This window comes from Poeciliopsis prolifica, unplaced genomic scaffold (assembly GCF_027474105.1).
Source record: "Poeciliopsis prolifica strain line A6 unplaced genomic scaffold, Auburn_PproV2 SCAFFOLD025, whole genome shotgun sequence".
In the NCBI taxonomy this organism is placed as follows: Eukaryota; Metazoa; Chordata; class Actinopteri; order Cyprinodontiformes; family Poeciliidae; genus Poeciliopsis; species Poeciliopsis prolifica.
In genome coordinates, this window is record NW_026562400.1 from 54,005 (window position 1) to 77,260 (window position 23,256).

General features: G+C 41.0%; 1 protein-coding gene across 1 annotated transcript; it reads right to left on the bottom strand.

Moving 5' to 3' along the window:
* Window positions 1-291: 291 nt before the first annotated feature.
* On the bottom strand, window positions 292-23,256 carry nr2f5 (nuclear receptor subfamily 2, group F, member 5). The gene is made up of 4 exons (XM_055047280.1): window positions 22,115-23,256; window positions 10,382-10,662; window positions 8,360-8,606; window positions 292-3,805 (listed from the first exon to the last, which is right to left on the bottom strand). The coding sequence occupies exons 1-4, from the start codon at window positions 22,479-22,481 to the stop codon at window positions 3,486-3,488; spliced, it is 1,215 nt and encodes a 404-aa protein (XP_054903255.1). The 5' UTR covers window positions 22,482-23,256; the 3' UTR covers window positions 292-3,485.

Consider the following 23,256-nt stretch of genomic DNA (forward strand, 5'->3'; position numbering starts at 1 on the left):
AGCAAATGGCTTTTTTAAAGTCTGTGATTAATCAATTATTAAATTAATTGATAATTATTTCCACACAACATTTGTTACGATTAGTCATTTCAGGCCTATTGCTGCTGCAACAATAACTCAATCAAGACTGCATATGATCAGTTGGTCTTCGTTGCTTTTTTAGTTTTTGAATTTAGTATTCAGGTGAAAATCAATTAATTTTCGAATGGCCCAACAGATAAAACCCAAACTGACATGGGATGTACTTTCTTTCTGGAACTGGAAAGTGACTGAAAAGAGAGTACAGGACAGTTAGTGTGAACAAAACTTTATTTCAATTATTGGATAATCAATATTTCCAAACAAAAGCAAAAGGGATAAAAACAAACTCTTAGAAACTTTCTGTGGATTTATTTACCAACACAACTTTCTCAGGTCCCTGATGGCTTTTCCAATACTGATGCTTGACGTCGATACTACGGTGTCGTATTGGAAATGTGACATGAACAAAGTTTTTCCAACAAAAGGACAAAGGAAAAATAATAAAAACTTAAAGTATTCCTACATTAAACACAGTCCTAAGTCCCACAGGGATAGTGTTGCAACATAGACTGAGGTTTTCAGAGGTTAGTGATACATTACTCCACATGATAAGCTCAAATGTTTAGGGGCTTTTTCCTACACAACAATATCACCCGGAAGTGGAAAAATATCTTGCATGATGTCTAAAATCTAAAAGTGCTGTTGATGCTGAAGCAAAAAAAAAAAAAAAAAAAATCCTATTGTGAGTCGTTCTTTTTTTAATGTCTAATTATTGCATAAAGATAATTCACATATACATGTCTTTTTTGAAAATGCACGTTCCAATTTAGCATCATGTGAGCTTCTTTCCACTCCTGACAGAACATAATACCTGTTATAACAGGTAACGAGAGATTATGGCACAGTCATAAGATAAATGCTCAGTGACAAATCTTTGTTCTAAGGCAAGTACAGCTAATTCTGTAAATTGCCCCCCAGACACTCACTTCCTGCCTAAAGTCTAAAAGGTCCAATACTGACAATCATTACAAAAAAAGCAAAACACACATCTATGATGCTCGGTGGTGCGGCTGCTGTGGCAGCATCAATGAGGGAGTTCTAGTGAATCTTTTGAAAAAGTAAATATGTATTTTCATCCAATGGGTAGAGGGCAGAAATATTCCATCAGTGCTGAGATTCAACAAGTGTGAATAAGTGTCAAGTCTGATAAGATCTCAATGCAAGTGCCAAAGCTTTAATTTACGTTGTTTATTTTTTTTTATTTTATAAAGTGATTCACTTAACCTGGGAATCCAAACAATTGTAGTCAAATTACAGACAAAAGTTACATTTGCTTTTTTAACTGACATAAATTTATTCCAAACTAAATGTATGTCTGCTTTGGCACAGGTTTCTCCTAAGTGTGAAATTAGTTGGGTTTGTGTTTTTGATCTAACGCCGAGGCTCTGGCTGTTCTGCTGACTTCCTGATGCCAATCCTCTCCCAGGTTTCCCTATTCATCCATGCCTACGTCCATTTATCACTCGTTTAGTTACTTTTGCATATTTTTCCGGTTCCTCGTGGGAGTTCAGTTTGTAAAAAATGCCTACATAAATATAGATTTGTTGTAGCTTTTGGTGCAAACTTTTGTGGAGAAATCACAGCATATCATTTTTCCATATTTGAGGATAATATGTGGATATTTTTATGAGATTTAACAGCTGAATCAAAACATTGGTCAGGCTGCAGTCAGTTGGAGCCACTCCAAGTGTTCACCAGGCCATGGCAGAGAAACATCAATGCTGACAGAAAATCTGCAAAGTTTAAAATGAAATTAAAGTTTCCAAATGCATATTATTCATCCATTTCTGTTAAATTAGAGAAGCAGATGCTTCAATTTAGTAAAAGTGGCACATCTATGGAGTAAATGTGACTATCTTAGAGATGGTGCATCATTTTGTTGTCATGTCCAAAAAATTCCTGGAGATCTAGTTATCAAACTGTGAATCAGACACATCAAAGGATGATGATAAAATATTAGTTTTTCTCACCATGGCAAGAAACACAATGCAGGTAAATCACTCTGACTGGGCAAAACATTTAGATTACAGGAACATTTTGTGAGGAAATTTTTCCAACATTTATGTGAAAAGTGGGTTAAAACATTATGTTTGATTTGTCTATGTAAAGGAACCAATTGAAGGTGGTCATGATGAAGAATAGTAGTTTTTAACTCCTTTTTTGTGAGATAAAAGTTTTGAGAATGACAAATGGATTTTAAAGAACTGCTATAAGAATCTGTGGATCAAACTTGTTTCTTCTGTCTCCATTTACAACATTTCAAACAAATCAATATTTCCAAAACAAAGCAAATCAATATGTGTGCCATCACACATATTGACTGATAAGTGGCTTATTTTATTTTGTTATTTTCAAATAAACTCCTCCTGACTGCAACCCGACAGAATTTCAAATATTAAAAAATTTATTAATATTACGAGATTTCTTGGGACATGATCTCATTATACCCCTGAATTTAATGATGTCATTTTCATTTTCTGAAATTTTCAGAAATGGTTCTGAAAACATTTGAAAGAATATGTCATCTAACCAAATAAACTATCTGCAACCTCTTAATGGAAAATATCATAACTCCAAGATACAGAAGATGACTTTAAATATATGACGGTCAAAGTGTGCATCACTTTGACCGTGAAGAGCCCCATGGAAGATAACTTCCTTTCTACGACGTGATCAAAACTGCAAATGATCAAAGTGACGATAGAGCAGAACAACCAGAACCCAATACTGACATGTCTGCTACTCTGACCCCCCACACACACCTAGAAACCTGAGCTTATTAATTCAGTGAACCCAAAGATGCCTTAGATGCCAATGAATCAATGATATTCTATACATATGGACACAATCATGAGTTATCTCTCCATACAAACAGTGCTAAAACAACACACAATATAACATCATCTGCAAAAGTTCAAGACATTTTGGCGTTTGTCTTCTTTTAATGGCTTCTGGTTTGCTTTTCAAAATTTAGTAAATACACACTCAGACCTGGCGCTGTTGGCTGCAGAGTTCGAGCGGAATAGTCCCTGCTCAGGTTCAGCCATGCTCTGTAGATGCAGGCATAGCACCAAGAATTAGGCAAATGTTTGCACAGTTTTATAACTGACATCTGAAGTGAGTCCATCAGACCTGCTGGTGAACTGTGCAGCAACTTGTCCAGCTCATGCCGCGTCTCAAAAAGAAAGACTGCACGCTGTCGGCTCAGGAACGTTGAGAGGCCATAGAGTCTCTGTATCGGCAACGACGAACGATTGGCTGGCTTGTGTGACCGGGATGGTAACGTTTCAAGAGTCTCAAGGGTGGAATGGTGAGGAAGACGCTTCCTCGGGGAAAGCTGAAAGGTGGACTGTGGACAAGGAAGGGAAGGAAAGAAGGACGAGCTTCTCCTCTGTTGCTCAGCCTCATGGTCCGTTCTCATTGTAGTGGAGGGAGAGCGGCCGCTCGCGCTGCACTGTAGGCATGTAGGGCCAGTTGTAGCTGGAGCCAGAGAGCAGCATATCTCGAAGCAATGTCTCAATGGGCGTCTTGCCCACCAGTCGCACAAAAAACAGCTGCTCGATGACGGGCGAGGAGACGATACGCAGGGAGGGCAGGCGGAGGAGCAGGCGTCCGAATCGGTTCGGCTGGCTGGGATACTGGTTCCTCACATATTCCTCCAGAGCACACTGGGACTTTTCCTGGATGCTCTCCACATGGGCGACATCAGACAATCCCATGGCATCTGGAGGAAGGAAGGGACATTTATAATAGCTTGATTAAAAGAGAACCAAACATCTGATGACAGTAAGAAGCCAGTCTGGATTAACTGGTTTGACCAAAGGCCAGCGTACAAAACAGAAATGATTCAAAGCTTCCAAATGGGATTTGATTTTAGGTTAGAAAAAGAGCCAAAGAAAGAACAAAAACATTCATGTTAACAACAAACACTGAGGCTTGTATGGCACCCGTGCCAATCCTGCAACTTTTAGATGCGGGATCATCACGTTTCTTACTGAAACTTCATGATTCCTTTTTGTTCCCATAAACACAAATATTTTGCTTGCTTTTCTTTGGTGTTCATTGATATGTGACTGTGAGACTTGTTCACATTATTTGTCTGTTTGGATGTAAAGCTGTGAAAGAACTGCTTCACTATCAGCGTTTGAGATCTTATACCATTCCAAAGTAATCAAATTGACGTAATCCACAATTAAATCTGGTGGATTAAGTAAGAGTTGCTATCAAAGGCATCCTCAACCGAGAGGCTCAAGGTTGATCCCAAACCTTAGAGTAAAAATCAAGTCCTTGCTTCAGAGATAGTCATCTACCTCACCCTGCTGTCTGAACTCAGTCTGGGCTCCTGTTTTGCCTCCAAGGCCATCATACCGTCCCTCTAATTCGCCCCCGCCTCCAGCTGAATCTCACACAAACTGGGAGAGTGCGTAACACCCTGAGATATTTTTTGCACCCTCAGCGCGGAGGAGAGAGCAAAGGGATTAAAGCAAAGGAGGTCAGAAAAGTGTGAAGTCTAAACAAAGACACATTTTACTGTAGTCTGTCGCATACTGTACATTTTGTACGCTGTGGCCCCAGAGTGAACCCACATTCGGCAGACAGGTACTCGATGAGGGCAATTTATTCTCAAGCTTTTTACGTGAAAGCGCTGGCCTGTAAGCTTTAACCCGTCGCCTTGCATCACAGGTCCGCTTCGTCATCACAGGCTTTGATCTGTCCCCCGTGTAAACCCTGTCCTGCTGCGCCTCGGTTCCACTCTGCAAAGTATTTAATTTACTCCACATTTTAATCAAGCGTGTCAATGCCTCCCCACCCCCAGAGGACTCTATTCTTATCATTCTCTGAGAATAATTGCCCCCTCTTTGGCTATATTTCCCTCCACACGGGAGGCTGCTGGACGGCGTTGTAGTCAGGATTTTGATTTGGGGTCCTGCGTGACAAAACGGCCAGCGCCTGGTCAGGATTAGCGGAGCTGTCTGCGCGACTGAGACCACTTCGCGTGCCAAAGCGACAGCTCTGTGGGTGCCCTTCCACGCCAAGCACCAACGTGTTCTTTTGTCTCGCAGCGGATCGGAGGGGGCCAACGATCAGGGTGGCAGGAATAAAATACCCACTCCCTGATGTGGTTTGATGGGTCGGGTCTCCACAGGGGAGCGGAGGGAGTTGCCTCAATGGAAACAAACAGACAATTGGTGATTGTCTGAGCTTGTTAAGATATCCTACGAGTCAGGTTTATTACCATTTTGCAATGCGTCAATTTTTGATTGTTTTTTGACAGCTTTTTAAAATCAAAACTTGTGTGCACTTGCATCTGCCAACGGAGGAAAGTCACACAAGATGCTCAAGGCTATAGGGGTTATGTAGGTCACGGTGAATCCTGCGTCTAACTGAAACACGCCATGCATAATTCAAGTCCTGCGGTGGGGGCAGGGTCTTGGGGCTTGGACCCAGCTTGGAGTTTGGGGAGCATGGGGGGTTTTGGGGGCGGGTTTGTGGACGGCTGTTTTCAATAATAGATGGGATCATAAAGGAGAAAGAAGTGATGAAAGCAGGGAAGATAGCGGAGAGGTGGATCTGCAGCCACCCACGTACACAAACAGGTTCCAAGATTTGGAGGAGATGCAGCACGCATCAGGAATGGAACTGACAAGCTGTGCAAGAGGCAGAAAAAAAAAAAGGGAAAATGCAATTAAAATCAGAAAGGAGGAACATCTCAGTGTTGGCTCGTTCACCATCCGTTTCCTCCAGGGTCACAAAGCATGATCCTGCAGTGAGGAATCCCAGATGTGACAGGATTCTGGCTTGTCCTGGATCTCTGTGACTGGAGGGATAAACCACAACAGGCTTTGTATAAAAGCGCCAGCGAACATCTCAAGGGCTTTGCAAGACTTAAAGCTGTTGTACCCCTCAGTAGCTCAATGGTGTGAGAGTCAGCAAAGGAAGCCTGAGAAATAAATGATGTTGGATGTTTGCAGTGAAAAATGTTGGAAATCACAGCCTCCTAATGCAATTTGAATACAAAGCTTAATTTTCTTTCTGACTGGATCATAAACTTGGCGGTTGAAAAAACTGCATAGATGAAGCTTTACTGTTTAACATCATGATCAAATTACAACCAAATTCAACGAGGCCAGAGACCAAGACGGTACCAACTGCATTTACACATGGAGCCAATAAGACGGTGTGCTGCAGCGCTGCAGGTCGGCTCCCGGTCAGCCTCCCTGCAGGTGAAGAGGTTGTGGATTAAGTGCAGCTTTTTTCCACAGTCTAAGCGCTGCTGTCTGTTTTGGAAGGCTTTTTCCTCACAGCGTTTCTGCTGTAGCTCAAAACAAAGACTTGATGGTTTGCATATCTTTGTATTACATAATAGAGGAAAACAGATCAACACTTTTTTACCAGCATATATTTTAATATGTCAATAATGTTGAGGAAATGCACACACAGGTCTAACATGGAACGTACTGGGATTATGTTTTCTTAAATATGTCTCAGTTTGGACAGATTACAGGATTTCCAACTTTATACTGGAACATAGAAAAGTTGGATTGGATGCAAGTTTCAGTTCAGTTACTTTTATTTACTGAATCAAAATTAGTTCTGAGATCCACTGGAATCGCCTTAATTAATTACTATGCAATTAATCTTTACAGATCCAAAACATGGTGGGGAATAAATAATCAGTTCGTAATGTATTTTAAACTTCCATCCATTAAAAAGGGATTTTGAACAATGCAGCTGCAAGTCGTTTGGTTTAGCTCTCTGCCAGTTTTGCATAACTATGAAGTGTGATTTGGTGTTGCCATGGCTGCTCCTGTGATTGATCCCGTTCTTGTCAGTGCAGGTGGACGTCCATGTCTTGGTCGGTCTGCAGGTGGTCCATCCTCTCTCTGTGTTCACATGATGGATTAAACTGAGCTCTAGGATGTTATTTCAGAGCCAAGCCCAGTTTTAAATGGAGCCAGAACCAGGTTCTCTCTGGACTGCTTGCTTGATTTTCATGATATTGGTTGTTCTCTGATGTTCTTTCATTAATTTCTGATGACTTGATGGAGTCACAATGATGGATTATGGCCAAAATGAGGACAAGAACATGTCCAGGAGTAAAAAGTCAAAAATTTGGTAGAAAAACTTTTGTGATTGATCTTAGAAACGTCATAGAAAAAAAATTGAAATTATTGAGTTCCAAAAGTGAAAATTTTTCAACTTTAGAAACTCTGAAATTTCCATGATTCTTGGTGGAAATGCACTCCTTTGTTTCTATTCATAATGGCCCTAAAGAACAGAACTGTGTTTAATGATCCAGGAAGGGACACGATAAATTACAAATTATTTGCCACATTTAGTTTTCCATAAAAACTTTTAGGGCTAAGTTCTTGTCCCTCAACGTTAAACCAGCTTTTCACAAGAAGTTTCCTCTTTTCTAAATTTAGCCTGGAGAAACGCTCCAGACTGGCCGCTTCTCAAACTCACGTTAAGTTGTTGTGATTAAGACACGAATAAACCGATCAGCAGAACCTGCTCCACAGCGTTCCCATTAGCCAGCCGCTAATTCCCTCTAAACTTACTCACACTAGAAAGGTTGTGTTTTTGTTGACATCGGATTCGACCTTTAACCCTCCGTGAGTCTGTGAACCACAAACAAATCCGAGCCATATGGTCACAGCTGTGAAAGATGGCGCGGTGCACGGCGAGAGTTCAGCCATCTGCACTGGCAATGTGATGTAAAAACCAGGCATTGCATCACTGTAAAACAAGAATGTTATGAACTCGCAGCGACAACACGCTGCATTTTTACTGAAACGATGGGACGGCGTAATATCTTTGCATTTTCAGCAGACACCATCTGGATGTCGAATCTCCTCCAAATGTCATGGATGTGAGCTTTCATTGCACAGCATTCAAATATTTACAGTGTTTTTCTGGGTTTCCAGTCATTGTTCTTAAAACAAGGTCAAACTTTATCTGCAGCATTTATTATATCTGACATGCAGTTAGATTTTTATAAATGTATTTTCTCAAATGAGAAATGGTGTTTTAATGGTGCAAAGTTAAAAAATACTTTTAAGATTCTGATGGACCACTTCAACCTTATAAAGTGAAGCAACTCAAGGATGTTGGAGTGAAAAATCTTACATGATTTCAGGATCTGCTGATTGGCAAAAATCACTCAATGTAACCAAAGTGGAAGACATTTAGTTTCTTTCCCCTCAAATTACGATGTTTTCAAACCTACTGACCTAAAATCTCACCACTAACATCTTGCGAGCCGATCCGAACTCACCTGACGTGAAGAGCACGATGGACTTGAGGCAGGAGTATTCGGCCGTGTCGACCTGCAGGGCCTTCAGCTTCTCCACCTGCTCCTGGAAAACTCTGATGTGGTCCATGAAGGCCACGACGCGCTCGGCGGACATGGGCGAGGCGTGGAGGCCGGCGGCCGCCAGCAGGGGCGCCACATGGAGCGGCATGGAGCACTGGGCGGCGTTCAGGACGAAGAGCTCGCTCCACGACATGCGCAGCAGCGCCACCTAGTACAGGAACACAGAATGGATGGGAAGGTTCTGAAAATCCAGACCAGATTTAATCTGACCTTGTGAGCTTTATTCTCTTATTTATAAACTATGAGCATAGCTTAATGCCGTTTACAAAAGCATCAATTAGCAATTTCAACTCTGAACTAACCAACTAAGAATCTGTTTCTAAGGAGAAAAATCTTTTGGGATTAAATTTTGGTCACTGTCATAGTTAAAAATACTCACTTAAGTCTTAATCTTAAGATTTAGACGTAAATCTTTGCTCAGCCTATATCTTGCTGAGCAAATTTGAAGTTTGCTCATTCAAATAAAAGTCAAAATTAAAACTATAAAACTGAAACATGTTTAAATTTATAATCCTGACTTTATTGTCAATCATATCCATGAACTGAAGAGACTCTGAAAGCTGATGGCCGTTTCTTCCCTTCATGAGAAATAATCCGGTTGTTCTTAACGCACAATGAAGGACGAGCTGAAGTTCATTCTGCCAGTTTTAATCAGGGCTGTGACTGAGATACTTTCAGCCCGCAATAAACTAAGATAATATCTGAATCACGTTTTCTCAGGACTCTCCTGTTTAAATGTTCGCCGCCGTCCAAACAGCGTTTGAGGAGAATGGACTCAACCCTTCCCAGACTCTGAGCCCCAAATGGTTTGACTTTTATTTCCTTGCATTCACTTCTGTCTGTTTCGATCTCATTTTAAAATGTTGTTGGTTTTTATTTCTTTCATTAAGCTTGGAAACTAAAAGTTAGCAAAATAGTCAAGGAAATTAGCATTTTATCTGGATTTCCAAATTTATTGGGAAAAATTACTGTAGGGAAAGCTAAGTGCGTTTTCAGAGTTAGCAAAAGTGCTTAATGAAGAACTAGCGCTGCTATTTGCCCCCCACTGGGTGGATTTATTCAAAGAGTCTGGAAATAAATAAATTAAAAGGTTTTAATGTTGTGTATGTTGTAAACATCGCCATATTTATGTTTTTATTATATTTATATTGTATTTCTTACACTACACTGTTTTTGGAGTCGCCTCTTTTTGACTATAATCTCATCGTACATGAATGTAGGGACCATAAATTCAATAATTCTTTCAAAAAAACTAAAATGTTAAACTCTTTTTTGCTTTATGCTTTATGACCTTTAATAGTTGCCAAAGTTACTGACAACAGTTTGTTCAAAAAAGACCAAATCTGAACTAAAATTGAATCCAAACAGAGAGTTAAGAGGCTCCAGGTTGTAAACTGGCCTAAATGAAACTGTTATCAGCTTTTTGAAAGAGGAACAGAAACATTCACTCTGAGCGAAAGCAAACGTTGTTATTTAATGGTTTCATTAATGCTCTGTTGCTGCGGCAGCAGGATGAATTCATCATAACATGACCACCAAATGTCCAAGTGAATATTTATAGGTACAACAGTTACTCTGAGCCAGTAGCATAAATCTGCATGAGGAGGATCAATTTCAGGTCGGTCCATGCTCAGCGCCGCGAGGTTCTGCCAAACAGAATCCTTTTTACACGCTGCTAAGTGACACTCAATGCAGATGTTGAGGAAAATATTATCTTTTCATTTATTTATTGGCTCATTTCTTTTTCAAAGTGGCAGGAGAGAAATGAGTTGTCAGATTTCTTCTTGAGAAGGTGAGATCTAATGGTTTCTTCCTGGAATCTCCGGGCATTTTCCGTCTGAACGACGAGAATAAAAGCTGGAAGCGGCTCAGCAATGAGAACAGGCTGTGTCCGATCGTTTTTCTTTCTCTCATCAGGCTCACCTGATCCATGAGCTGCAGGTCGGGGAAGAAGGGGATGTTCTTGGCCCACTCCACGGCGCTGAACAGCAGCCGAGCCGCCAGCTCGCAGATGTTCTCGATGCCCATCAGGTTGTTTCCCTGCATGCACTGGGCCCCGTAGCGGGACGTGGGGTAGGGCTCGGCCCGCAGCAGCAGGGAGATGAAGCCCGACAGGTAAGGCTGGCTGTTGTACGGGTCGGAACCGTTGGTCAGGTACTGACCCGGGCTGCTCTGGGAGTTCGATGTGCGTCCTCTCTGTACAGCTGTCCAAAAACACACATGAGTTTTACAAACTTTTCCAGGTTATAAAACTAATTTACAAGTAACTTTTCAGCAGCATTTTGGAGTTTGTTTCCTTCAAATTGATGAAAAAGTTTGACTTTCACTGGCAGATTACACTGAAAAAAATGTTTCTTTGAACCAACTTCAGAAAATGACTCTAACTTGTTGCAGCTAATGTTGTTAGTTTTGCTGAAGTTTTAATTCTGATTTCATTTGTTTTTGTAATCAAATTCAGTTTGGCAAAATTACTTTATGTACAGTTTTAACACAACAACTTAATAAACTTAACATATTTACTTGGTTAAACTTAATTTGGTTACTTTTAGCAAATTAACTTTTTTAAGTTGAATCAATTGTTTTGTTTTTCAGTGTGCCAAGTAATGTTAGTCTGGTTTGTAGTGCAAATATATTAATAAACTTGGAAAAAAAAGAATAAAATAACTTACAAATAACTAATCACCTAGATATAGGAACTTATTTTAAATCAATATTTCCTTAATATTGGTGAAAAAGCTCCAGTTCTGCTGGGAGATTACACTGAAAAATTGATTATTCTGATGTTTGAACTTTTCAAATCAGAGTTATAGATCGAGAAACTCGTAAAATTTGTTGTAACAAATTGGAATCAATTTTTAAAGTTGGTTGAAGAAAGCATTTTTTTCAGTGTACTTGACTTATTACAGGAAATTTGTCTTTTTACTGAAATAATGTGCTACTCTTTCTTCGATATTAAGAAATTATTGACTTAAATCTAATTCCTGAAAAGTTACTTGTAAGTTAGTTCAGTTTGTTTTAAGTGTGCCAAGATTTTTGCTACAGAAACTAGATAAAATGATTCTGTCAGACTTTGTGTTTTTGCAGAGAACATGTGAAAGGGAGTGTATCTGCAAAACGAAGCGAGCCCTGAAAGCCTGAGTGAAGGTAGAAACAGAGGAAAAAAGCAGCAAATTGGGCATGCAAAATGTGTCGGGCTGCAGAAGGAGGTCGAGGGGCGAAAAACATTTCTCCAACTCTTAAATGTGTCAGAGCTCGTCTCTTCAGCGGCCGAGCCAAGGCCATTCCCCACTGCTGTTGTGCATCAATGAGTAATGACAAGCAGCAGCTGTTAAAGATATAACACTTCTTCACACCTACATATGTTGTGCACCCGCACATGAACACATGTAACACACACAAACACACGCACGGTTCCCCTGTATTGGCAAATGGCTGAGCCTGAAGCGAACAGGGCACACAGAGGTCAAGCTCTCCAACAAACACACGTCCCAACCCCCCGCGGGTCAGGAGTGATGATGATGCGGTGAGCGCTCAAAGGCCCATTTGGAAAACACCTGTTCAGCCATCCCCACTGTCTGACTAATAACTCCATCTACTGTTACACAGAGCAAGTGTGAGAGGGGAGAAAGGCAATGAAAATGCAGAGAGGAGCCATGTGTGATGAAAAATGAGGTAAAAGGCTGGAATAGTGAGATAAGGTAGAGAGGGGAAGGTGATAAGTCGAGAAAAGAGATTGAGGGCAAAGAGAAGGCTGGAGGAAAAGGTGAAATATGGAGGGAGACAGGTGAAGGCTGGAGAGTGAATGAGTGAGTGGGGGCTTGGAGAATGCTTTTTAAATATCACCTGCAGCCTCTCCCACAGCTGCTGCAGCAATCGAATGCACCGTGACGCGTCTGGAGGTCAACTCACTCCGGCGCAAACTGAAAATGCCTTTAATTTGAGCCTGACAAAAAATACCTCTGCACCAAAGGTGCTGACCTCAAAGCGCTCGTTTTTCTCCATGAACTGCTTAACCTGTGGTGATCAAGAGGAATGCACACTCCTCCTGCGAGCTGAAGCTATGAGAAGATGCCGCTTGTCACACAAAAAGAACAATTTTCCACTTGATCTCACTCCAACAGCAATAGAAACAAAACTGAATGAAATGGTTGCGTTTAGTTGTAGATTCATTCCCTGATCAGATGTTTTCGGTCACTTCAGAGGGACAGCTGCAGATTTTCATTGTGAATTGAACCTGCTTGTCTTGAAAAGAACGAGTAGTTACAGAACTAAATAATGTCTGTGGAAGAGGTTGAATGCAAGAAAACTTTAAAGTACAAAGAAGTTGAAAAACCTGGATGAATTTCACATTTTCCCAAAACTTCATGATAAAATGTCTTGCTCTGCCTTCTTCACATGCAACACATCACCATAAAAAGGCAACACCAACCTAAATACATCTAATTTACTCCCTCAGAACAACAGTTTTTAACCACCTACATCCATCTGTAGAGATGAACAGAACCAGGAAGAAGATTGTCTGATCCACACCAGCAGGGGGCTCAAACAACTGCCACAATGTCATGTTTTATAAAATAATGTAACATAAAATGAAAAATCTGCATTTTAATATTGGTAATACAAAAGTAACACTTATAAAAATCCTCAACTCAGCCAGTGTCAGACAATAAGAACGAGAAGTTCAGATATTTATCAAAAAGTCAAATTTCTTTAGAAGTTGTATTAATATGTAAATCCCGATTCATGTTTATCTCTAAAGTCAATTAGGTTCATATGTGCTCACTATGCGATTACTTTCTGGTGTTTAACCATATTAATAATAAAGTTTCTGTCATAATGTGATGCTAGGAAAATAAATTTTTTATGTTGCAAGTTCAAACAATAGATGGTCTGAAGAGTTTTACAAAATGCAACAGGATTACTGTTTTTGTCTGCATGTGAGACGCTGATGGTGTTTAACGGATTTGACCCGTTATAGTTCAGTCGGTGGTTCTTATCGCGTGCAGCAGCAGTAGCAGCAGCTGCAGCAGCAGCTGCTGCAGCAGCCACCAAACAAGTTTTCATGGGTTCCTTTGAATACATAATCTCAGTAAAAGCTGTGATGAAAAAATGTGTCTGAAAAAGTTTCTGTGTTGAAGTAAGGATTTAACTTTGCGTCCAGCAAGTTAACAGTCTGAACTTCACCTGGAGGAAAAAGTTGCCAATTTATCAACTTTGTCTTTATGTTTCCTCTGGTATTGCTTTATTGCTCGTAAGCAGCAAGAAACAAATGAAGCATCTTTTTCTAGTGATCTTGAAACTTTTGTGACATGAAAACACAGATGTCAGTGTTTAATGGACTTGAAACAGATAACTTGGAGTTTAAAAAGTTCAACTAAAAACTGAAGGAGTGAAATTATGCGGACCGGATGGTTTTGTGAAACAACCTGTTCGTCATAAACCCATCAGAACTGATTGATTGTATTTCCATTCGATTTTGGAAATGTTAATTAACAAATATTGCCTGTTGTTGAGCTTCGAGTCATAAAACAGAATACAACAAAAATTAACTAACTGATTTGAGTGAATAACTAATTTATCAAAAAAATGGATGTAAATAAATGTCCTAAGTTAAAGTAAGTACAAGTGTATTAATTCTGACTCATTAAAGTGTTTAGCAGTTACATTTGCAGGATTTCCACATCTACAACAATAAAATGCATATTTCTTGTGCTCTATTTTATTTTTGCTGCATAAAAACCTCATCTGAATCTCGTTGGATCACCGTGATGCAACATTTTAGTGTAATTGAAACAGAGGGCCCTCTGCTGCAGCCCAGTGAAGGACCTGTAACTTCACTGGACTGACTCTTCAGGACTGAATGCATTTCTGACACGTTCCAGTCAGCAGACTCTGTCTCCTAATGTCCTCATGCCACTAGAGGGCACTGTCAATCGAACGGAAACAGATTCTGAAGGGACTGAATCTCCTGCTTCAGCTGAGAAGTCTTAGAGAACTCACTCCTGATTCAAACATTCACAGCTATTAATCTGCTCTGGTGTCAATAAGCGGCTAACTCTGCGGACGGCTGCGTATCTGCTGGAGCCACTTGACTCTTCAAAAGCCTCATTGTGGGGGTCACTCGTGCCTGAGAGGCAGAGCGCTTGAGTACGTCTGACTGAAACACATCGCTCTCTGTTATTCCTCGCCTACAGAGATGGACCAAAACACACGAAAAGAGGGAAAGAAAGCAGAAAAAACTGGGTGATGGAGAACGAAGGGAGGGGAAGATGACATGACAAGAGGGCAGAAAGAAACGAGATTAGAAGCAGATGCCAGAGGAGAGGGAAGCAGGGGGGATGGGACCAGAAGGAACCATAATCTGCTATTCTGCTTTTAAATAACCAAATTCTCTGCAATTAGACAAAAGTTACTGGGTTTGTGAAGTTGAAACAAGCAGTTTAATCCAGAAACGTCCGGGATGCAGAATGAGGAAGGAAAGTGAACGTGGAGACACTTTGGGAATCACTGCAGCAACTCAACGCCTTGCAAAGCATTTTTGTTCTAGTTTCTGCTGCAAATATTTTAGCACATTTGACAAAAGACAAACTGACTTTAAACTAACTTTCCAGAAGGATATTCTTTTTTTAAATAGATAATTTCTTAATATTCAAGAAAAAAGTTCTAAAACTAACTTAAAACTTTGTAAAAAAAAAAAAAAAGTCTTGTTATAAGTGAAATAATCCACCAATGGAACAAATTCTTCTTCATGAATATTAAGGAATTGTTTGCTTATATTAACTTCCTTTAAACAATCACTTCTAAGTTATCTAAAGTGTACTATTTGCACCAGAACTAGACCAAAAATACTTGGTAAGATTTTTTGCGGTGCATTTCAGCTGTGACTTTCAAAACGCTGCTTCAGCAAACGGCAGCTGGCGGAGCGCTGCTGGGTGAGCCTCTGGGTCAGTCAGTCGGTGGAATTACAGCAGCTAAATACAATTAAGGCCTATCAACATTTGGTCCGAAAGGTCAGCGCGGATGGAGGAAAACAGACGCATTATGGATTTGGATTATTCTCGGAGTCGGGTTTAATAAAGTGGCTTTTTTTAGCTCTAAAGCTTCGGCTTGTGAGCAAAGCTAAAGCTGGATGATAAGATACAGTGACTGCAGGACGCAAAGAGAAACAATGTGAGAAATCTTTAACATCCTGACCTGAAAGAATAAAAAAATTCTGCATGAAAAGGAGAAAAGTAACTCTATCTGCCTGCAGTGCGTGTGAATGCACATGTGTGATCCAGCTGAGAGGGCAGCCTGTGATGTGACACCGAGGTGATATCCCCACGGCTCTCATAGTTTTATTTTGGCCCTGAACTTTGACCTGCAGGTCAGTGCAGCAGGGCAACGAGAGGCAGAGAGCAGCAGAAAGGAGCCAGTGTGTCAAAGGAGCTGACACAGACACATAACATTAAAGCTTTGGTGGAAATAATCCCAGTTTTCTCTGTTTATGTCAGCGACTTCTATTTTAGATTTATGCTAATTTTACCGAAAAATGAACATCTTATCAGAACCACAGCAGGAAACTGGAAGCCAGAAAACAAACTTACTTCTGTTGAAACAAAATGTTTCAAACTGTGCAAGAACAGACTCCTACATGGGTCTGTTTTATACAAACGTTTCTTTCCACCGTTATGCTAAAAGACTGAACAGTTCTTTTTAAAATAAAATTCACTTCAGGGCAGACGTGTCCAGAATGCAGCCAGGGGCCACTTCTGGCCCCTGGTCTGATTTCGTATGGCGCAGGCAGTTAATGCAGATGGAAACTTTTTAATTAAACTTTGAAAAGACAAAGTAAATTCTGTGTTTCTTTCTACTGGACACAATCAACCAGGATACACAAAGCGTGATTTTAATCACATGTTTTAGCATGAAGGACTAACCAGGAAGTGGAAATATCATTGCAGACAAATTAAAATCAACAATAGAAAATGTTGGCTAAAGTATAAACGTTAAACTCAAACCTTTTGCATCTTCTGGTGAGAACCACATCCACACAGATCTGCTTTTAATCAGTTTATCAAACTCGACTGCATATTATTCAATACAACAAGCAGAAATTTTGTTTTCATTGCTCAGAATTAATACACAATGTTTTATTGTATTCAGTAATAACCTTTAGAAATTCACAAAATGAATCAAAATTAGGCAAACTAGCAAAACATTTTTAAGGTTTTTTAATCTAAATAATTTACACAAACACCCGACAAAAAGACAATTTTACTCATTTAATTAAAGTAGTTTGAGCAAAGTACAGGTTATTGTTGAGCAGGTAAAAAATGTCAGTATTTTGTTTCTTTTATTCTTTTTTTCGGGTCCCTTTTTTTTCCCTTTTGATGTTATGATTTGATGATTTTGGCAAAACAGTTCGGACACCTCAGCTTTAGCAGCCGAGACTGAATATTTAATAGTTTTAAAGTAGTTTTAAAATGTTTTTAATGAGATGCGTTAGAAATGCCAGAGTGAGTGGAGTTTTCTCAGAGCCGGTCCGACGTCCTGCTGCTCAGAAACACACTTTCTCTTCTTTTAACCGTGAACAGAATGAAAAATATTCAAAAGTCACAATAATAACACTTGTAGCTCCATCCACTGGTTTTAAACTACAACCATAGATTAGGGTGATGGCACAGAGGTCTTCCAACTTCAAAGACTTTGAGCTCTTTGTAAAAAAGAAACCATCAAAATACCAGAGGAAGTTTGCAAAACTTTGATCACTTGAATGCCAATAAGAGTTTCCAGGAAATTATTCAGAAAATCATCATTTTTGTAAAATGTAGATGAAAATAGATAAATTATTTTTAATGCAACCTTTTGTCGTCAGTTGAGAAACGCCTGTATCGAATTTCTTAAAGGGTTGAAATTATTTTTAATCTAACTCTGACAGCAGCATGAATCATTTTAGATTCAACATGTCCGAGGAGCAGCTGCCCACAAGATAATACAATCCACTTCATCTCTTCTAACTGCCTGTTTTTATATCATAATATGCATTAAAACACACGGCGGACCCCCTGCTATCGCTACAGCAGCCGCTAACATCTGCAGCTAACATCTGCAGCCTCCTCATTTCTGCTTTCAGGACTCCAGCCAATCAGCACAGAGGAAAAGCAATGTTGCTCTTGGATTGGCTGCATTGCAAAAAGCAGACCAATAGGATGTCAAGTAGCTTTACAACAAAGGATTTCAGCTTCCTAAGCTTCACTTTCTTTCCAATATTTTACATATGAAAAATCCACAAACAATAAATGAACTGGGAATATTTCACCCAAAACCCACATTTAGGCCACTGGCAGGATTTATTCCACATTATTATAACTAATAATTTATATACTGTAATATCTTGCAGCAGCAGGAGTAATTGTTACTTTTTATGTATTTTTATTCTTATTTTCAGGTTTTAGTACTCCTTTTAATACCAATTTTATATTTTATTTTTTCACACCATATAAATATTGTAGTTTCTAAAGTCTAAGCTGATTTTATGGTTCCCTCAAAAATCCAGGAAGACGTTTTGAGCATCAAATTTATTATGGCAAATATGAAAATGCTGCTCGGTCCCAGGCGAATGATGCAAATATGTAACAATTTACGGTGCTTCCAGCCGTTATGTGGTCCAAATTAAACCAGGAGTGTTAAAGATGGTTTTATGTTTTGGGTATTTGTAGAGAATTCAGGAACTGTGCAAACCAGCAGCCTTACAACCAAATGAATATTTCAGAAAGAAAGATTTCTGTACAATTTTACAACCAGCTTTCTTGTCGTTTGAGGACAAATCTTAAAAATGAAGCACCTGCTCAGTGAAAGTGGACTGTCTGGAGTTATCTGTCAGACGTGAAGGAGCAATGGCCGCCAGAGACGCGACAGAGCGTAAGTGGAAGCAGAACGACAGAAACCGACAGCAGGACTTCACGTCTGGGAACTTCTGAAAAACCTGCAAACAATCTCAGCCTGAAGCTCATTTACACCTTTTGATTCCCATCAAAAAATCCACTTCTGCATAAATAATCTGCACCAGACAGTTTCAATCCAAGCATCTTTTTAAATGTAAAATCCTCCTAATTTATACAAAGACACATTTTGTGCTGAGTTTCATCCCAGATGACTGAGCTGACACATGAAAACAGGCTGAGACACCAAGGAAGATCCCACTGTGTTTACTTTTGTCACATTAGCAGCTCAGAACTTCACAATGAAACTCTGCCCCCTCCCCCACATGTTGCTTCTACTCTCTAACCAGAAGCATTTTCAGCTGAGAGGAATTTAATCATTAACTCTGCAGCAAAGTGCTCATGGTTTAACTATTAGAAACTCACAAATAAGACATTTCGGGTTTTATCAACCGAAGCAGACCAATCAGGATCCCTTGATGGGAAGTTGGATTAGTCAATACACGCTGTTGGACTTGAACGCTCCACTGGGATATTCCCCCCCGCCTCCTCAACGCTCCACACATTTGGACTTTGACTTCAGTCCGTCCTCTGGTTATGTTTTAGATTTGGTTGACCTACATTTACCGCCGCTGTAACATTCTGTCAGAGTGCAAAGTGGGTCAGGAGTGTTCAGAGTGGGAATTACAGATTTCTGTGCTATAAACAGATGTTGGGTCTGTTCATCATCAGAACACGCCGCTAATTCCACCATCGCCGTGTCTGTAGGCGCTCACGGCTAATTCAGGACACACACAGCAGACAGTGTGACCTTATCATGGTGTATAAATGCATGTTCTGTCTTCAGTGATTCGTCCTTTCAGAATTAAAACATGCAGTTCAAAGGAAGTGTCATGTTGATTCTCTTTGCCAACAGAGAAACAACTGCAGCTTCAACGCCTGACGAAGGAACGACTCCACCACTGCCAGGGCTTCAGACGTTTGATTCCCACCGAAGCGTCTTCCCGTCAACGAAGTCTTCGACAAATGATATGATGTTCAACACAGAAAAGAGGTCAGATGTCCCCTCTAGAGAGAGCGACTTTTAAATCTGCCACTCATGAAACCTTTAAAAAGTCTTCTCAGGCAGAAAAGTATTAATTTACTCTGCCAGAGTCGCACAAGAGATATTCACTGATTTCTTTTCTGCGAGGGAAAATCTTTAAGTGGAGTCAAACACATGATCTGTCTGTACGTCTGTGTAAAAATAAATAACATCCACAACAAAACTCTCTCTGATCTTGAAAGGTTTTGTGTCCTTGTGAAAACGGTGATGCATGTGAATAAACAGGAGTGCTGGACGACCCGGCGGACGCTGAACGGTCCTGAGACCTCTTCCAGGAAACAGATACCAGCATTAAACATTCATATCAGCTTTCCAGGAATACTCTATTATTCATATCATCCTTAATTTTCCTGTGAAAACAGCTAGTCTAGAGTAACACAGATTATGAAAAGCAATAGATGAGATGTATAAGAGCTTCAGTCAGGAGAGAAACCTGAACATTTCCGCATCTCCCCCAAAAAATGTTCAACCAAAATACATCAGTTTGATGATATTTACACAAATTATTAGGCCTGCACAGATTCATATGTTTTTATGATTGATGATGATGGACTCAACTCTTTCATTTCCATCATCTCAGCACAACACTTTGTTAGATTCAGCATAAAATCTGCTTCAGTTGTGATGGTCGGCTGCCAGAGCAACCAGTCCTTTATGAGGATGAACATGTTGCACATGATCTTAATGTTTTTATTCAAAACAGAAAATCAATAACGGCAGCGATATGTTGATGATGGTGATGTTACGTTTAACATTTATTTATTATTTTTGCTTGTGGTGTAAAGACTAAACCAAATGAACTCTTGCTAATGAAAAAGCATCATCAGCTGCTTGTTCTGCAGAATGAATTTCTTGCAGGAGTGAAAATGTTATTCATTCTTTCAGCCAGCTATCTGACAGCAACAGGTTGGGGAGGGGCTGTACAGTTTTACGGTAAATTCCAACTTGAGAAAACTTCACACTGGCAGTTTTTTCTCAAACATTTCAGTAAAACTCTACATTTTTCTGAGGGAATTTGCTGCAAACGATTTTAAATGATTACTTTTGAAAACCTGGGCATGCTTCACTTCTCAGCCAAAAACTGATCAATAATTCATCAACAATATAGCAGCTGACTAAGAATTTGAGAAATTAAGTTTTGTTTAGATTTCAGAAATGAAATGACAAAAACTACCATTGCCATGCTATCCCCAAACACTTTGCCTCTGTTTAAATCACAGAAGGAGGATTTGCACAAACAAATCCTCCTTCTGACAGAAACATCCAAAATGTTCCATTTTACGCCTCGTTATCAAACTAAATCAGGAGCAACTTCTGCAGCCGTAAACACGCATGCGGCGCATCAGGAGATTTCCTCGGGTTCATCCAGTCGGAAAGGAGCATGACCGACTCGGCGTGGCTTGCGGGTTTCTTTACATGCCAGAGTGCAGCGGTCCACACGCACGGCGAGGCGCAGGAGTTCACCGCAGGAAGCCTGGAGGGATCCGCTCAGACGGGAGCGGGGCGGGTGTTCCTAACCTGTCCGGAGGTGTTTTTGTTTGTTTGTGTTTGTTTACTTCAGTGAAGAACAAAGGACGCAGAGGACATTATCTGTCCTTCAGCGTCCACTGGCTAAGTGTCCTTCAGAGGGATTTGCTGCTGTTGACCTTATCTGTCTCCTGATTAGACTGAAGTGCAACATCTCCATTAAATACAGAGATATTTAATGAACTGAGTTTTAAAAGCAGCAGAAAGCACATAAATTACGCACAACTCGCATGTTTTACTGACATTTCTGCGTAAATATTTGCGGGATTCCATATTTTTCTTAACATAAAAACTTCCCTGATATCTAGGCAGGAAAATGTAAATTCAAGAATTAGAAATTTGAGATTTAGTCCAAAATATGTGCAAAAAATTCAACCAACTGCCGCAAAGCAATTCGCAGAGATCACTTTGGTCTCATTTTGGTTAAATACACGCCAGCGCGCGCCTCGTGGGTTGGGTGTCGCTGCTTGATGATAATTAATAAGGCGAAGCGCTCCTCTCCACCAACACGTTTCCACTGAACCTCTTTGGCATCAACTGACCCGTTGTTAATCCAACACAATCCAACAAATGTTGCGGCATTCTCTTATAGCGGCTCCCGGTGTCACTGAACAAACAGCATAATTAACGCGCAGAAACAAAGGGAGGATTTTACAGGGCGCCGTGAATGCGTCGGATTTGGAGAATGTTTGAGGGACAAGCGGCGAGGAGCCGCAGGTGGGACTGATTATTTACCCACAGAAGCGGCTGGATGCGCGGAACCTTGAAGGCGCTGCGCACCTTTACGCACCGGAGATCCGCCTCTTCCAAAATGACATGTGTCTCCTAAAAACTGGAAACGCGTCAATTTGGACTAACGTGGACCGATATGTGTCCGTTCGGTTTGGCAGCTGCTCTAGAAATGTCTCAGTTTAGCATTAAAAACGTGAAAATGGTCAGATCTGTCTGAAAGCGCTACTGCAAAAGTGCAAATTAATCCGCAGAAAGCGCCACTTGTCTTTGTTCTGTTTTTAAGTTCTCGACCTTAATGAACATTACGCACAACTTTACGCAAAGAAACGCGATCCTTGCCCCAAAAATAAAAGAGAAAGTCCGGTTTACCTTCTCTCCTCATGCCGACTTTGAGACACTTCTTGAGCCGGCAGTACTGGCACTGGTTCCGGTGGTGCTGGTCGATGGGACAGTCCCGGTTCCCCCGGCATGTGTACGTCAGGTTCCGCCTCACCGAGCGCTTAAAGAAGCTTTTGCATCCCTCGCAGGTGAACTGGCCGTAGTGCTTCCCGCTGGACTTGTCCCCGCACACCATGCAGTCCACGTTGGGGAGCTTATCCCCGGAAAGCGCGTCGTTCCCCGGTGTGGAACCGTTAGGAGTCCCCGGTCCCCCGCCGGGCTCCTGGCCGCACATCTGCAGCTGGGAGCCCGGATCTGCAGAAATGTTCTCTGGCCACTGGTTTACTACCATTGCCATGCTATCCCCAAACACTTTGCCTCTGTTTAAATCACAGAAGAAGCCGGAGTGCGCGGTAGAGATCCGTCCTGACGTCTTGAAGGAAAACAGAAAACAGGACGGGCGAAGAGGCGCTTCCCTCCGTCCTCAGGGGTCAAAGCGAGCCGGTCTGAACTGAACAGAGTCACTTTTAAAATACGACTCAATACTTTGTGTAAACATCTATTATAGTACAAAGCAACCGCGGGGAATCAACATGATCGACGTCGAACTGCAAAGCCAACAACTCCCGGAGTTCCTCTCTGCGCAGCGATCCATAAACACGTTGTTCTTCAAAGCGGAACCTCTCGGGAAAGTCAGTCCAACAACTGAGCAGCTCGGCTGTCAGTGAAAACACTGTCAGGATCCTGTCGGCTGTTTTATCCTAAACTGGGAGAAAGCGGCACAAACTGCGCAGGAGGCAATTATCCCGCAGCTCACGCCCTCCGGCTCGGTTCTGTTCGGGTGCTATCGAGTCTTCAAACACAAATTTAAACTAATTCTGACCACGTGTGTGAAGCTTTCAGAGGAGGATTTGTTTTGTCCCAGCGGCACAAAGTCCAGAGGGGAGGAGAGGAGATGACTGGATCCTCTCCGTCCTGCGCGCAGCGGAGCGAAACGCAAAACGATCTCAGTTTGCGCACAAGTTTTTTCTTTACCACAGACTGACGGGATTTCCTCCGAGGGTTCAGGATGACGGTCCGCTGAGGAGAACCAAACCAAACTACGGATCCAAACAGCAGCGCTGCTCGCCGGG